The 17069-nt window shown below is 53.1% G+C and overlaps 1 protein-coding gene across 1 annotated transcript; it reads right to left on the reverse strand.

Annotated features, from left to right (window-relative positions):
* Positions 1 to 361: 361 nt before the first annotated feature.
* Zfta (zinc finger translocation associated) lies at positions 362 to 8270 on the reverse strand. The gene is given in 6 exon segments (XM_052713529.1): positions 362 to 3338; positions 3340 to 3449; positions 3640 to 4203; positions 4478 to 4867; positions 5535 to 6029; positions 8117 to 8270. Coding segments are annotated over 6 exon segments (2055 nt in total). The 5' UTR covers positions 8256 to 8270; the 3' UTR covers positions 362 to 2981.
* Positions 8271 to 17069: the final 8799 nt, after the last annotated feature.

Below are 17069 nucleotides of genomic sequence, written 5' to 3' on the forward strand. Positions count from 1 at the left end.
AGTTTGGGTGAAGTGAGAACGAAAGGCTTTCACTCGCTCCCACCCTCATTCCGGGAACCTTCAAAAAGAACTCCCAAGATTGCAGGGACTCCGGGCACTGAGCAGAGCTGCACTGATTTGGTTTCTAAAATGAAGTGAAGAGACTGTGTAAAAGGTGACCTTAGAAGTGACTTGGGTTAAAGGGCCTGGTTCAGCTTCTCACCAGCCTGGGAATGGGAAGGGTTCCCACTTACCACAGGAAGCAGCCCATAAACCACATGCAGCCAAAAGCTGAAACTGAGCTGGTCATGGCACATCTGATCTGACATCAGAACTCATCTCATTCACTCTGCCCCAAAACTAAGTTGGCTGTGACTCATGCTGGACTTTTAAGATTTTATTCAACATACCTCTCGGGAAAACTTAGACTGAAATACTTTTTAAATGACTGATGCAAACAACTTCACAAATACACATACAAATGTTTGAATAGTGTCACTAAGTAACATGGCATATAAATATGTATCCAGAGTAACATTTACATATGGGCCATAATAGCAAGCATACCATTAACAAAACAATGAAGAAATTTCACCTGTTCAATCCGAATCCCGAGGGAGGAGACCCACCAACCCCTTGACCCTTGAGGCCACAGGTCCAGTCATGGTAGAATCACTGAAGAGTACTTGCCAGACAACCTCCTTGGGAGCTGCAGCTGTATGGGAAGGGCCTATCAGAATACACTGGGGGTCCCACCCTTTTGACTTAGTAGTCAGGTGGGCCCAAGGGTTTCTGTCTCTATCAAGTGCCTAAAATGATGCTAGTCTGGGGCTGCCTCTCAAGGGGAAAACCATTTCTGCCTTCTGCCCAGCTAACCTGGACTTCAGCAGTGAGCCCTGGTGATGACAATCAGCAGCTTCAATTTTGCCCACTGTTTATAGAAGGTGGTGTAGGGGCAGGAGAGAATACTCTGTTTAAAAACATGCATGATGAAAAGTAAAAAAAAAAAAGTCAGTGCCCAGCCTGGCACCATCCATAATCTCTGTTCTAAAGATTTTAATACTGTCTCCAAAACTCTGGCTGGTCAAAACTGGAATTTAACTGAGCCAGCAGCCGTTCCAGAATATCTGATAACTTTAAAACAAGCACTGATACTGAGCCACTTTCTGCTGGAGAAACCTCGGCCCCAGGAGAGGTAGGCCCCACCTGGAGTTCGGCCCTCTCCTCACCCCTCACTGCCCTAGGCCTGCAGTGCTGAAAGCCGCCTTCATCCTTATTCCCAGGAAGTGCAATGTTCTGCTGCCCTCAGGAGTCACAAGTGCTGAGGGCCTGCAGTGCCCAACATACTACCTCTCGGCAGGCCTAATGGGTAAAGAAATCTTGAAAGCAGTGCAATACAGTGCAAAGCTCACTGAACTGGGAGTTTTTCATTCTAGTTCTCGACTCGTTCCTAGCTGGCTAAGTAATAATTTCTAGGTTTTGGAATTTTGCTCCTCTCTCTGAAAGGGATCAATTTGTGATCTCCAGGGTCCTTTCCCACTGACAATCTTGAAATTATATAAAAATGCTATAAAATCCGTGGTATAAAATCCAACTGTCGACCAGGAAGTCTAGGGAACTGGGCCTGAGGCACTTGAACCTTGAGCTCTGGCTCTGGCGGGTGAGAGAAGGGATTTCTTTTTCTTGTTTTCTCACCACAGGGGCTACACTGACCCCAGAACCTAGGGCCCCTCCCAAGTTCCATCTCCTGACCACCACACCCTGACTTTAAAAGGAGGGCACAGTGCCTTCAGTGGCTTCCCTCTGTGAAGAGCAGACACTGGACCTAGAAACAAGGCCAGGGGAACATGGGATATTTAGTATCCTCCTAATCCCCTCGCCACACGCCCATCTCTGTCCTTCCTCCACCACCTCACAGCTTATCTCTGATACACGAATAATAAATAAGACATTTGCACATAGGGGTGATTGGGCCAGTTCCCCTCTCCCTTTCATATAAAAAGCATTAAATACAGTTTCAAAATAAAATACAAAGAGCAAAAAAGGGCCTGATCTCGGGACCACCTGTTCTCCACGGGAGAATGAAATCTACACATCCCTCTCGGACCTGCCTGGGAGATTGAGGGGCCCTTCCGGCACCACCGGGTAAGAGCAAGAGAGGCCAAGGCCCGGCCCCAAGCCCTGGGAGCTGAGAACCGGTGTCGCATCCACCGAGGACGAATCACGTTCAGTGGGGGCAGTAATAAGAGACCAACCACCCAGTGCCCCGGGCTCGCACGGTGCTGGCGCTGGACCAAGAGCGCGCCCGCCGCTTTCACTGGGTGGGTAACAAGCTCTCTGAGCAAGAGAGGTTAAGGAAAAAAGTGCTAATCCCTTTATGACCCCGGTCCCGAAGGCATGGCAGCGGCCCAGGATGGATGCACGGTCCCCTGGGCCAGCCCGGGAAGCTGGCGCAAATGACTGGGTCCCATCGCTCCGCCCGCCCTCGTCCCGCCCCCTGCTTTGCCCCAGTCCGCCGCCTGGGCCTCCGAGAGACCGAGAATACCGATTTGGACCCTACAGCCAGCAGCCTGGGAGCCGAGAGCCAAGCCCGAGGGCGTGCGAGGCCGCACAGATCTGGGCCCTCGGCCAGGGCGAGCGGCCAGCGCGTCTATCCTGACTTCCCTGCGCCCTGCCTTCAACCCTAATACTGACTGCGGGCACCCCCACCCCGGCCTGGCAGCACTGCGCCCTTGGGCGCGGCCGGGAGCATTCGCTGTGAACACTGGAGAGGCGCTTTGGCTTTTCGAGAAGCGCGGGACCCCGCGCAAAGAGCGCTGGGACCCCGGGGCCAGTGTGCACCGGCAGCGCAGGGACTAGCGGCACATCAGAGTGCCACCGGGGGACAGTGGCGGCGCCTCCCCATCCCCAACCCCGGTCCAGCCCGGCCAGCGGGGAGGGGGAGCCCAGCGCCTGACATCAGGGTCTCTCAGCCCAAGGGCCAGGCCAGCGCAGGGCGACGGCTACGCGCGACAAACCGCGCCCGGCTTTAGGTCTGCACTGCCGTCCCGCGGCGCCGGGGCCGGTGGCCCGAAGCCCTCGTGGCCGTAGCAGCGCAGTGCAGCCTCCTCGTAGGCCTCCAGAATGGTCTGGCGCTCCTCCGGGGTGAAGTCCATGGAGAAGGGATGCACCTGCAGGATGTGTCGCTTGATGGTGCTCACCTTGAGCGTGGCCAGCGCGCCCCCGCACACCATGCACACCAGGCCGCGCCGGCTGCCGTCGTAGTCCATCAGGTACTCGCCCCGCCAGCGCGGCTGGTAGTTGCGCCGCTGCTCCCGGCTGCGCGGCGGCGGCGGCGGCGGGGGCGGGGGCGGCGGGGGGCAATGGCAGCGGCGGGAAGGCCAGCCCCCCGGGCTCCTGACCGTCATCTTCCTCCTCCTCTTCTTCGGCCGGCCGCTCCGATGGAGGCCCGGGGGACACCGGCGCGTCGCCTGGGGAGGAACAAAGGGCTGCCTTAGAGCGGGTGGCAGGAATCAGGCCCGGTGCCTACTCTCCATAGGCCCTCCTGTCCCATCCTCCCGTCTCTCCCTGCAGCATTCCACTCTCACCACCCTACCCGCCCAGCCCTCTTGACCCTGCCCACTCTCCCTGGCCAGAGGCTCCGGCCCTTCACAGGCTCACCCCACCACTCCTCCTCTGGCTCCGCCTCCTCTGCCCCTCCCCCCTCCTCAGAGGCCGAGGCTGCACTGGGGGCGACAGGGTCGTTGGGGGACTCCGGGCTGGGCAGCCCCAAAGCCAGCAGGTGTGCGGCCTTCTCGCTCCATTCCTGGGCGATGAGGGCCTTGACTGGCCCGCTGAGGCTGGTGGAGCCCGGGTGGCGCTGGCGGATGTGTCGCTTGATGGTGCTCATCTTGAGCGAGGCCAGCGCGCCCCCGCACACCATGCACACCAGGCCGCGCCGGCAGCCGTCCAGCTCCATGAGGTACTCCAGCCGCCAGCGCTCCTGGTAGTGGCGGCGATGGTCTCGGCCCCTCCGAGGCCGGACCGGGATGCCCGCCCTCTCGCCCTCGCCCTCGCCCTCCTCCGCCTCCTCCTCCTCCTGCTCTGCCGGCCCGGGCCTCTCAGGCACCCAGCCAGCCTCTTCCTTTACGTCTGGGGGGCTGAGATCCTGAGAGGAGGGGGCTCCAGCAGCGGGGGCCGAGTCCCGGCTCTTTCTGGTCAGGTCCTGGGGGACGAGGTCATCGTCTGTTGGGGAAGGGGTGAAGGAGAAGGGCTCAGCCTGCTGGCTGGGTTGCCCTTAGCCACACAAGAGGGTTCCAATCCTTGCTCCTCACCCCAGCCCCAAGCTAGCCGGCCCTAGCCAGAGAGAGAGAGAGAGGTGGGGAGCTGCGAGTCTGTGTGTAGAGGAAGAATAAGCCTGCAGCCCTCAACCAAATGTCCCCGCCTCCCAATTTTGTTTTCAGCTCCCATGCTGCCGCCCTAATATTAAAGGGATCTCAGCCCTGGGACAGCCTCGCACCTGGTGAGGACTGGGTGAGCTCGGACAGAGCCTCAGGCTGGTCACCCCAGGCCTGCAGCAGGGCACTGCGCTGGGGGCCACTGAGCCCTAGGGAGCTGGGGTGCACCTCCAGCACGTGAGCACGGATGTCGTCCAAGTGCAGGCTGGGCAGTGCCCGGCCACAGGCCATGCACACCAGCCGATTCCCCCGTGGGTCGTAGTCCATGAGACACTCGGCCCGGAACCAGTTCTGCAGGGACTCCTTCAGCCTCCGCTCCAGGCGCCGGGCCCCCAGCCCCCTGCTGCCCCCAGCCCTTCGGGAGGCCGAGAGCCGCCGGCGCCGAGGTGCCACTGGGCCCCCTCGAACCCCTCGCCGCTGGCGCCGGCAGCCCCCACCAGCTGGGGCTTTGCCTGAAAGGGTTGGAGGGAAGCAACTGAGACTCTGGCCCTCTGGGGAATCCCCCACCACAGCCAGGTGTTCCACACACAGCCTCTTCTCACTCCATCTCTGACTCGGGTCCCACGGCTGGCCTTTGCCTGTCTTCTCCTCTCCTCTCCTATCTTTTCCTCTTTTGTTTTTTAGAGAGAAATTCATACAGCATAGTCTGGGTTCAAACTCTCTATGTCCAGCCCCATCCAACCATTGATGCTCCTGCCTCCACTTTCCTGGTACTAAAATTACAGGCATGTGCCACCACACCCACCCAGCAGCCCTAAGCCCAGATTCGGACCCCTTCCCTGGGCTTCACTGTTCTAACACCACACCCCACTGCCCTGGCCAACTCACAGCCCTTTCCTCAACTTACCCCAACCCCTACCCCTACTACTCTCCTTGCTCCTTCTGCTGCACACTGTCAAGGCTGTCAGGCATGCTGGAACTACCCCCACATCACTATCCCTCCCCACACTCAACAGTAAGGAGAGTAAACAGAATCTACCCAAAGATGGAGCAGAGCCTTGCTCAAAATAAATAAGTGAATAAGTAAATAATGAAAATAAAGAGCTAGAGGGCAGAAAAGCTGCCCACCTACCCAGCCCCGTTACACACAATCCCCTGCCTCTCCATATTCTGTATTACCTGGGCCCTTGGGTGGGCAAGCTTGAAGGTTGGCCCCCTCCTCCTCCTCTTCATCTTCCTCCTCCTCCTCCTCAGCCCCCTGGGCCCCCAGGCTCTCAGCCTCACCACAGGCCCCCAGCCCCAGATGGGCATCCCAGCTGCTGCTGATGACTTCCTTCTCTCGGGGACTCCAATGGAGGGAGTAGGGGTGCTTCTGGCGGATGTGCCTCTTGATGGTGCTGAGCTTGAGGGTGGCCAGGGAGCTGCCACACACCATACACACCATGCCGTGCCGGGAGGGAATGAAATCCATCAGGTACTCCAGTCGCCAGTGGTCATGGTAGTAGCGCCGATGGTCCCTGCCAGGGATGCGGCTCTTTCCAGGCCTCGAGGCCCGAGCCTCACAATGATCTGAGTATTTCCTGCCTGAAGATGCTGGTCCCCTGGCCCTGGAGGAGGGTAGGGGGGTACTTCCCCAGGACCCCAAGGCACCCCCTTCCAGCTGAAGAGCTTGTCCTGAAGAAGGGAAAAGGGAGACACATTCTCAATCTCCAATTTCCAGGGAAAGGACCCAAGGCTGTGATTTGGAAGCATGAGAAAGGGATGTGGGGGAGGGGAGTTTAGGGCAAGGAAGGGTTGGCAAGAGCCATGAAAGGGAAGTGGGTGATGAGGGAGTCGAAACACCCCTTACAAAGAGCAGGGACCCAGTGAGAGGATCAAAACAAAAGGACGCGGGTACTGTGCAAGCTCACTGCAGAGGGCCAGGGACTGTGCACTCTCCAGAGGTACAGGGCGGGATAAAGCTAGGAGATCAGCAGGCTGGGCAGTTACAGCCAGAACGGAGACAGCAGTAGGGAGTGGGGAACAAAGGGGGTGTCTGTCTGCACCCAGATCTGTGCATAAGACCCACCCACCTGAGGCCCCACAAGGAAGGCCCCACCCAAAGGTCCCGTCTTCCAATAATACCCCAATTATGCCCTCCTGTAAGTACCAGTTTAGGGATGGGGTGTGAAATGTCAGCTCCCACTGGAGGGCACCTAAGGCAGAGCTGTCAACAGCTCCAGGGAAAGGACTTCAGACCCAGACTTCCCCAGGGTCGGGAGTCCAACGGCCCTGAAGAGGGAAGGTAGGAGGGCCACCAGAGTGACTACTGAACATTCTGCAGATCGGGAACCGTCACCACCCATCAAACCCATAAAGTCTTTCTAGGTATGTATCTCGTCTGGGCTGGCAGGGACTTGGTTACTGCCCAGCCATAGGAAAGGTGGGCACTTCTGGGCCCCACCAACCCATTAGTGTTCTTACATTTTGTCAAAAAGACACCCAGAGCCCTACCTTACTCTCCCTGCAGAGCTGGCTGACCATTTTTATTTAGAAAATGGTCTCCTGGCCACAAAAACTATACAGGCGTGTTCTGGTCATTCTCTCAGTACAGAACCCCAGAGTCAGACAAACAAAAGACAGCATCAGAGAGAGCTCCTGTCCCTGTGTGGAGTTTTCTTTTGTTTTCATTATTATTATTATTATTATTATTATTATTACTATTATTTTTTTTTTTTTTAAAGTACAGCTATAGAAAAAAAACACTAGGTCCAAGGTCTGGCTTCACTGATGACTTGCTCAGTGACCTTTGGTAGGTCATGTCCGCTCTCTGGGCCTAAGCGCCTTTGTCTGCAAACACAGGGGCTGATAACTAGCATCACTACTAGGAAGCATCCTTCCAGTGCGGGAGCCTTCTAAGTCTAAGGCAGACTGGCCCTTTAAGAGCAAAAAGTGTGGGGGGGGGGGGGGACCAGAGAATAAAAAGGAGGAGCTGAGATTCTTTAAAAACAAAAGGGGATGGGGGGCTTTTAGGGAGGAGAGCTCAGAAAGTAGGGAACAGTCTCCCTAGTCAGGCCGGAACCTTCGCTGATAAAGGCAATAAACCCCACAGTAGGGGGAAAAAAAAAAAAAAGTCGGCTTTGAGGGCCAACGAGGACCGGCCGGTCCTGGTACAGCTGACAAACTGAGGCCAAAATAAATTCTGAAACGCGACAGTGCACCGGCGGACCCACCCCTTACTTAAGACCTTCCCGATGTGGGAGACAGCAGAGGGGCCCCCCAGGGCGTGGGCTGTGCTTTTTTTTTTCCCCTTAACGCAACCGTGAAGGGAAGAGTTCCCGTCTCCAGCAAGGCCACGCAGGAGAGGGACGGCGCACCCGAGAACAGCGGAATCCCGAGCTAGGCTACTCTGGGGAAAGCTCCGGGAGGGGACGGGGGGCTGGGCGGCCTTTGAAAAGACAGGCCACTTGAGAGTCTGAAAGAGAAGGGGCGGGGGCCGTGAGTTCCAGCGCCTTGTCCCCCGTGTCGCTGGTCCCCTAAAAGCGGGCGCCGCGGGGCCCTTTAAGGAGCAGGGATCCGCCCCAGCCCGGCGGGCAGACCCCAGCACCGGCGGGGGGCGCCCCGCGGGCCTTGCAGCTGCGCTCTGTGCCCGCCAGGTGGCGCCCCCGGCCGCCCTGAGCTCGTCCCCCGCTTTGTTCGGCGGCCGAGAGGGGCCCGGAGCCGCAGCCCTCCCCTCCCCCACGCCGGGGCCCCCGCCCCGGGCCGTCGGGCCCAGCTCTTACCGCCGTCGTCCTCCTCGGGCTCCGCGCCGCCGCTCGCTGCAGCGGGCGGCAGCCGTCGGCCCCGTGCCGAGGACACTGCGGGCCCGGGGCCGCCCCTGCCGCCGCCGCTCCGGCTCCGGTGGTCCCCGCCGGGCTCCATGCGCTGTGCTGCGGAGCGGGGGCCCCGGGGCGGCGGGGCGCGGGGCCGCGGAGCCGGCGGCGGCGCGCGCAGGGCGCTCGGTGCGCGGGGCCCCCGGGCGCGGGGCGCATTCACAGGCGGCCGGCCGCACGGACGGCTAGCTGCTCGCTCGGCGGCGCGGGCTGGACCGGGGTGGGGATTCCTGTCTGGGGCCCCTGGGGCTCCTTTAAGGGCTCCTGGGTAAATTTAAAGGGGCCGCGTGCAATTTCCTCCTGCCAGCTCGCGGGGGGCTGGCGCGGGGAAGGCGGGAGGTGGCGAGTCCGCAGTGGGCGCCTGTTACGGACGCGGGGAGCACGGACCTCAGCGCCCTCACGGGCCCGCCCCGCCGCGTCCGCAACTGCAGCTCTGGCTTGTAAAGAGTCGCCGAGGTGACCAGGGGCGCCCGCGTCCAGTCCGCTCCGAGGCGCTTCAGCCACCGCCCCCTCGGGGCATCTCCGCGAGCAGCTTTCCGCAGCCAGCTAGCAGGGGACCGCCCGGTGCGGCGGCCCGGACCCCCTCCCCGGGTGCCTCCTTGTCCTCCCGCGCGAGCTGGGCGCGGGCCCCGAGCGGACGCGCCTGGCAGGGGCCCCAGATGGCCGCGGCCCCGCGGAGAGGGTGGAGCCGTGGGGGCCGCCGCGCCCCCTCCCGCGGGAGCCTGGGGCTAGCGCAGGCAGCTCGGGCTTCTACCGGGGAGGGGCAGCGGGGCGAGGCTTCCACCGAGCCGGCCCGGGTGAGGGCGGCGGCCGCCAAAGTGCAAGCCTAGGAGAGGGGCGCGCAGAGGACTGGAGGAGAGCGAGCGCGCTGCGCTGGTCCGCCGGCGTTACGAAGCGGAGAAGCGGAGGTGGCCCCGGGCTGGAAGCCGGAAAGAAGGCGATTGCGGCGGTGATTCAGGCCCCTGCCCCCGCAGGCCTATAGGTGCCGGGGGGGGGGGGGGGGGGAGGGGGCGGGGGGAGGCAGTCTGCTGAGCCCCGGGGCTCCTACACAGGACGAAGGGGAGAAGAATGCTGGCCCCGATCGTGGTGTTGGGCACTTGGAGACGCGCGTCCCTAGGCTGGGAACCCTTGGGGCGAATTCTGGTTTCGGCCCCGGGACACCTCCAGGTCCTCCGCTACCGGGAAGCCTTGAGAAGGAACCTCGAGGGCTTGTGATGTCGAGGCAGCCTGGGGTCCTGCCAGGACAGCTGAAGAAGCAGGTGCTCGCTTAGCCTTTGGTTGGTCTCCCACAACAAAGCGAAGGCCTGAGGATCCTAATTACCGGGTGCGGGACACCATAAGGGTCCTGTTATCTAGAGGTGGGTTTTATTCTCTCCCTGCCAGGGAGGCACACAACAGTCGGTCAAAGAAGTCCCATTCACAGGGTCGTTCTCACACACAACACCTACTATGTGCTACAAGCACTGACTCTCTGGACATGCAGCAGTGAACAAGATTGCTGCTACTGCCGGTGACTTAGACATCCTCAGCCAATAAAAAAGAAACAATTACAGCCCCTGGGGAGTAAAGGAAAATATTAAATTACCCGGCACACAGGAAACCATTCCCTCAAGCGTATATGCGGAGAAGACAGAAACTAAAATTTCTGAAGTGCCACAAGGGCGCTTTCACTGGCGGAACACCCCCCATCCCCGTGTTTTCAGCCTCCAGGATGACTTGGGAGAGACTTCACCTTGGGGAAATTTAAGTCCCTATCCTACAACTCTTCTCTCCCATGGCTGGCTGCCCTTCATTTCACCCCTTGGGCTGAACAGGGCCGCATGCTCATGGGATGCAGGATGCACCATGAGGTGGAAGGTTGCCAGGCCCAGGAACACAAAGAAAATAACAGGGAATTGGCCTTCACATGCTCATGTGTAAAACTTAAAAAAGAAAAAGGCCAGAGGTCACGAGCATGCCTTTAATCCTAGCACTTGGAGGCAGACACAGGCAGATTTCTGAATTTGTGGCCAACATGGTCTACGTAGCAAGTTCCAGGCCAGCCAGAGCTACATAGTGAGACTGTGTCTTAAAATAATAATAATAATTAATAATAATAAATAAAGGAAGAAAGAAAGGGTGATTACAGCACTCTTGGAAACTGAGGCGGGATGATTAGATGTTAGCTCTAGGTTCTATCCCCAGAACTCTTTGTAAGGGAATAAAATACTGCAAAGCCATCCTGAGTGAAAGAAGTCTGTTTTTCTAAGGCCTTCCACTTTAGTTTCTAGGTGCAGGGGTCCCCTAGTGCAGGGCCAGCCACTGCAAAATACTTTGGAACCTATCCTTCCAGTCTTATCTATAAAAGGCAATTTGTTACCAAAAGAAAGATATCACAGCCACCTGGAACCATGTTTAAACATCCCTGTCCTCATCCATACCCTGCTCAGTCTCAGGAAAGGCCCCCAGGTTCCATGATTTGTGAATTTTCCATCCATAGCTTAGTCCTTGAAGCCAACCCATGAACCTGGAGCTAGCTGTTAAGATGCAAAAGCAGAGACTCCTAACAAGACATTGGTCCAAGCCAGGCATCATGGCGCACGCCTTTAATCCCAGCACTCCGGAGGCAGAGGCAGGGGGATTTTGTGAGTTTGAGGCCAGCCAGGTCTACATACTAAGCTCCAGGACAGCCACGGATATACACATGAGACCTTAGCTTAAAAAGGGATGGAAAAAAGACATTAACCCAAGTTCGTCTGTTAATTCCTTTGCTTAACCACCTAGTCAGAAAGCATTACCTGAAATCAGGCATGATGGTGGACTGCTATAATCCTAGCACTCAAGAAGCTGAGGCAGGAGAAACTGAACTGACAAAATCCTGCCTCAGAAAAGAAAGAGGGAGAGAGAGGAGAGAGACAGAGAGACTAAGGCATGGTAACATAAACCTGTAACCCCAGCATTTAGAAAATGTACACAGGAAGATCAGGAATTCAAGGCCACCTTTAGCTACATAGTAAGTTCAACGCCAGCTTGGCCTATATGAGATGCTTCCTCAAACACACACAAATCCAATAAGGAGATCGAGATTCCTGAGCACCAAGCCTGGGCTAGCAGCAAAGGATTAAAAATAGCGGCGGGGTGATAGCTCACCCAGTAAAGTGTTTTCCTTCCAAGGATGAGGACCTGCATTTGATGCCCTCCAGACCAACACAAAAAAATTCTGGGCATGATGTGCTGCTTGTAATCCCAGGGCTGGTAAAATAGAAATAGGTAGTTTCTTAGAACTCCCTGGCCAGACATCATGGCTTAGTAAATTCCAAGCCAGTAAGAGACCCTGTATCAAAAAGAAAAAAAAAAGATGTCTTGCGCATGCACATGCATACCACACACAAATGAACAGAAATAGGTAAATACATATATATGAAAAGTTTGAAACATAATATAGTGCCAAGAGTGCAGCTCAAAGACAGGCCTTATACCTAGCATACTCGGAGGCCCAGGTATGGTCCTCAGTACCACAAAAACAAATGACAGTACAGAGGTGTCCACTTCTTTCCTAGGCACTCTCAGGTAACTGTGGGAAGGAGGAACCAAGAATGATGATCAGGGCCATGACGTGACTTTCAGGGGACCTAAGTACTTCTTCCTTCCTCTGTTGAAAAGAAATGTCAGTCAGGTGTAGTGATGCACGCTTTTAATCCCAGCACTCAGGAGGCAAAGGCAGGTGGATCTCTGGGTTCAAGGCCAGCCTGGTCTCCATAGTGAGTTCCAGGACAGACAGGGCTACACAGAGAAACTCCTGTCTCAAAAAACTGAAAAAAAGGAAAAAGAAAAGAAATGTCCAGTGGACACAGTGGTAGACAAACAGAGGCAGGAGCAGAATTGTTTGTGACCAGCATGGTCTACATAGTGAGTTCCAGGCCACCCAGAGCTACATACATACCCTGCTGCAAAAATAAAATAAAGCAAAAGGAAGAAATAAATTCCAAGCCATGTGTGGTGGTGCATAGGTAATGTCAACAGGTTAGAGGCAAAGGCAAGAGGATCCCAGGTTTGAGGCCAGCATGAAAAAGGAGAGGGGTATGAGGAAAAGGAGGAAAGAGAAAAAGAAAGGGAGGGAGAGAGGAAGGAAGCAGAAAATTTAAAAGGGTACAGTTTTATAAGAGGAAGAAAAACATTTTTTTGGAACTTTTTTCCCCCCAAGACAGGGTTTCTCTGTGTAACAGCTCTGGCTGTCTTGGAACTCGCTTTGTAGACCAGGCTGGCCTGGAACTCACAGAGATCTGCCTGCTTCTGTCTTCCAAGTGCTGGTAATATAAGCGTGGACCACCCTCACCTGTCTCCTTTCTTTAATTTAAAAATGTAAAATTATTTTTATGTGTATGGATGTTTTGCCTGTGTATATGTCTGAGTACTATGTGTGTGCCTGGGGCCTGAAGAGGCCAGAATATGGCATTGGATCCGCTGAAGTGGAATTATGCTTGTAAGCCACCATGTGAGTATTAGGAATAGGAACTGGGCCCTCTGGAAAAGCAGCCAGTGCTTTTAACCACTGAGCCATCTCTCCAGCCCTTCTTTAACCATTTGTCTGTCTGTACGTTTGTTTGTTTGTTTTTGTTTGTGGTTGTTTTTGTTTTTAGTTTTTTTCAGACAGGGTTTCTTTGTGTAGCCCTGACTGTCCTGGAACTCACTCTGTAGCCCAGGCTGGCCTCGAACTCACAGAGATCCACCTGCCTCTGCCTCCTGAGTGCTGGGATTAAAGGAGTGCGCCACCACCACCTGGCCCTCTTTAACTCTTTAAATTTTATTTTTTGTTTCCTTCTGATCATAAAAAATAAATAAATAAACATTTCATAAGTCCCTGAAAGTATTGTGGCTTCTCTGCCTCTGGCGCCAATGGGATGCAAGAGTTGGTTGCAATACGGGTCATATGTCCAAGAAAAACCATCAATTTTGAAAGCCATCCAAGAGACAGCGTGGCTTGAACAAAGCCTGAACAGACTAGGAGGCGTTGCCAGGAGGAGAAAGAGACAGCAGGCCCTGCTGGCCAAGGCCAGGCCTGTTGGGGTGAAGGATAGGCAAAAGGAAGAGACAGGAAAGGAAAGGGAGCTTAACAAGGACTAAGCCTAGGGGGCGGCCTTGAAAGTCCAGTCCTTCCTGGAGGACTGGGAAGACTGAACTTCCAGGAGGCAGCCCCAAGGGTACCAGAAAGGGAAGTTATAGAGCAACACAATGGCGACCTTAGAGCAGCAGCAGCAGCAGCAGCAGCAGCAGCAGCAGCAGCAGCAGCAAGGGGCCTCAGCTGTCAATGCAGCAGTGCCCGTGCCAGTGAGGGCGAGCAGACCACAGCACACGGTAGTACACCCTGCGCTGCACACAGGAGGGCGTGGGCTGGAAAGTGAGATCTACCTGTGTCCACCCCTCACCCCTGCAATGGATGCTGGAAGAAGATAACTTTATTAGCCACATGACTTAAGCTGCTCACACCCAGAGTGCATGCCTCTGCCCAGTTTCTATCCAGGTTCACCCAGAGGTTTGCAGTGGCTTTGGCTTGAGCCTTATTAAGGAGGTAGAGCTGGAGCCGGGTGGTGGTGGTGCACACCTTTAATCCAGCACTTGGGAGGCAGAGGCAGGCAGATCTCTGTGAGTTCGAGGCCAGCCTGGTCTACAAAGTGAGTTCCAGGACAGCCAGGGCTACACAGGGAAACCCTGTCTCAGAGAGAAAAAGAAAAGAAAGAAAGAAAGAAGGAAGGAAGGAAGGAAGGAAGGAAAGAAAAGAAAGAAAGAGAAAAGAAAGAAGAAAGAAAGAAAGAAAAAGAAAGAAAGAAAGAAAGAAAGAAAGAAAGAAAGAAAGAAAGAAAGAAAGAAAGAAAGAAAGAAAGTAGAGCTGGGCATAGTAGTGCATATTTGTAATCCCAGCGCTTCAAAGGTAGAGGCAAGAGAATCGGGAGCTCAGTGTAAGAAGCAGGTGAGGTGGCTCAGTGCGGCTTGCTGCACAAACATGAGGCGCAGGTTTGATTCCCCAGAGCCCATGTAAACCCAGGTTCGGTGGCCCAAACAAGTAAACCTGCTACTCCTGTGTCAGGGTGGAAGGTGAAGAAGCAGAGGGCTCTTGGGCCAGCCTGTTGCATGAAGCATCCATCAGTAAATGAAAGATTCCATCTCAAAACAAGGAGGGAAGCTAGGCATCACGGCACAAACTTTAATTTCGGCATAAGGTAGGCAGATCTCTATGAATTTGAGGCTAGCTTGGTCTGCATAGTGACCAATCAATGCTACATAGTGGAGCCTGAACTAGAGATACTTAGGAGCCTGGACCAGAGGTCTCCCTCTTGTTCAAATGCTAAAATGGTCTTTTAATAAAAACCCAGACCCAGATATTGGGGTAAATGCTGAAAGATGAGAGAGACAAAGCAACCAGCCACTGCCATGTCTCACCTCACCAGTTCCACGAATCCTCTGACTGAAATCCTCTGAGTCCTCACCTGAAAGGCTCCAGCCCAAAAAACTTCTAGCTGAAAGGGACACTTCTGTCAAGAAGCCTTTAGTTCCTGTCTCCTCACACCTTATATACCTTTCTCCGCCCAGCCATTAAATTCATGTGTGCTCCCCAGCACTGAGATTAAAGGTGTGTGCCACTACTGACTGGCTCTGTTTCTCTCCTAGACTGAATCCATCTTATGTAGTCCAGGGTGGCTTTGAACTCGTGGAGATCCAGATGGATCTCTGTCTCGAGAGTGCTAAGATTAAAGGTGAATGCCACCACTGCCTGGTCTCTATGTTTAATCTAGTGGCTTGTTCTGTTCTCTGATCTTCAGGCAAATTTTATTAGGGTACACAATATATCACCACATTTCCCTTTTTTTGTCTAAAATAATAAAAGACGCTTATAACTAATATAAGAAAAACTATATATGGTAAGTACAATAAGTATATACAATATATACAGTCAAGAATTACTTTAACAATGTCCAGTCCATAAACATTTGACAAATTCAGAGAAAATACTCAGTTATCTATCCTATTTTAGTGAGTCCAAAATGCTGTACCTAATTCACTTTCTATCCTAACTTGTATCCCAACTGAATACTATCTTTTGATATCTTTCAAACTTATACACTTTACACCTCTTTAGTGAATTTCTTTTCTGAATTTGCTAACAAGGAAAACTATAACTATCTAATCTTCAACTCCCTCAGAGACCTGAGAAGGAAATAATATTAACTGAGTAAATAGGAAGTGCAAGCAAGCAACTTCCAAAAAATGTGAGAAATGACAGCAACAGCTGGCTGCCTGGACAGTCACCCAAGGTTCCTCTGAAATGTTGGGGCATCCATCTTTGGCCTACAGGCCTAGCATATCTGACAGATTCATCTGTGAGGCAGGATTTTCTAAAGGGCCTCCCTACCTTGTCTTGGCAAGGTTCGGCGGTCTTTTCTTTTGTGTCCTGCTTGTCCATTTGGACAGCATACTGTCAGCAGTTGAGGCAAGGGCATTTTCTTGCCCAGTGGCTAATTTGCCACAAAGAAAGTAAACTCCATTAGAGTTTCTTCAGTGCCCATCATCTTCTCTGAAGTAGATTGGTGCTGCCAGGAGCAGACATGTCTCATTGTCATTAAAAAAATAAAATAAAGAATCTATGTTTTTGTTTGTTTGTTTGGTTGGGTTTTTTTTGGAGCTGAGGATCGAACCCAGGACCTTGTGCTTGCTAGGCAAGCGCTCTACCACTGATCTAAATCCCCAACCCCAAGAATCTATGTTATTAAAACATCTTAAATGCCATATTCTGCAGATCTCTGAAGTATTTGAAGATTGCCTGTCTATCTAAAATATGTTTGACCTTGAAAATATGCTTAATATGACTAAAAGTTCGATTGTAATAGGTGACTAACTACTGATTTACATTTCTTTATATCCTAATTAGTTGGTAATAATAACTTTCAAAGACTAGCAATTTACATTACATTGGTTTTTGTTTTTTTTTTTAAAGATTTATTTATTTACTATGTATACAGAATGTATGACTGCAGGCCAGAAGAGGGCACCAGATCTCATTACAGATGGTTGTGAGTCACCATGTGGTTGCTGGGAATTGAACTCAGGACCTCTGGAAGAGCAGTCAGTGCTCTTAACCTCTGAGCCATCTCTCCAGCCCCTACATTACATTGTTAAATGAGCTTTATAGGTACAATACCTTGAACAAGAGCAGAAATATATGTACAGTATGTTCCAACAAAAAAAAAATCTCAAATTTGTATCAATATACAAAATTTGTATATAATATACAAAAATCCAATCCAATGTGAAGTATTTAAAACTAGTAGTTGCTTTATAAAAGTAAATTCAATAATCTACCTTTTATCTTATCATATCTATATCCTCCTCTTTTTCTTTTCAGAGTAAATTTAAGAAATCTGCCCTTTTATTCTATTATTTCTATATTATAGATGAATTTCTAAACAGTCTTATTAAATAAGAAACACGGAGCCAAATATAGGGGTAAAAGCCTTAGAGATCAGGGAAATAGTGAGAGCCACCAACCTTACCTCTCCAGTTCTGCAGCTACCAAAAGGGGCTACTACCTGTCTAACCTGTGCCTTTATTGCCTTGCTGTTCTGCCCTCTCATTGGCTCTTAGCCCAGCTACTTCACTTCTTTGTCACTGCCTGTCTGTACAGACCTCCAGGTCTCTATGGTTGATACTGGGATTAAAGGCATGTGTCACTTTGCTTGGCTATTCCCTAGTGTGTTCTTGAACATACAGAGATCCTGCCTGCCAAGTGATCAGATTAAGGGCATGTGCTACCACTGCCTGACTTTTGTGTTAATGGCTTGCTATTACCTCTGATCTCCAGGTAAACTTTAGTTATTAACGTACAAATAAA

Source organism: Peromyscus californicus, unplaced genomic scaffold, assembly GCF_007827085.1.
Source record: "Peromyscus californicus insignis strain IS unplaced genomic scaffold, ASM782708v3 Scaffold_4__1_contigs__length_199733344, whole genome shotgun sequence".
Classification (NCBI taxonomy): domain Eukaryota; kingdom Metazoa; phylum Chordata; class Mammalia; order Rodentia; family Cricetidae; genus Peromyscus; species Peromyscus californicus.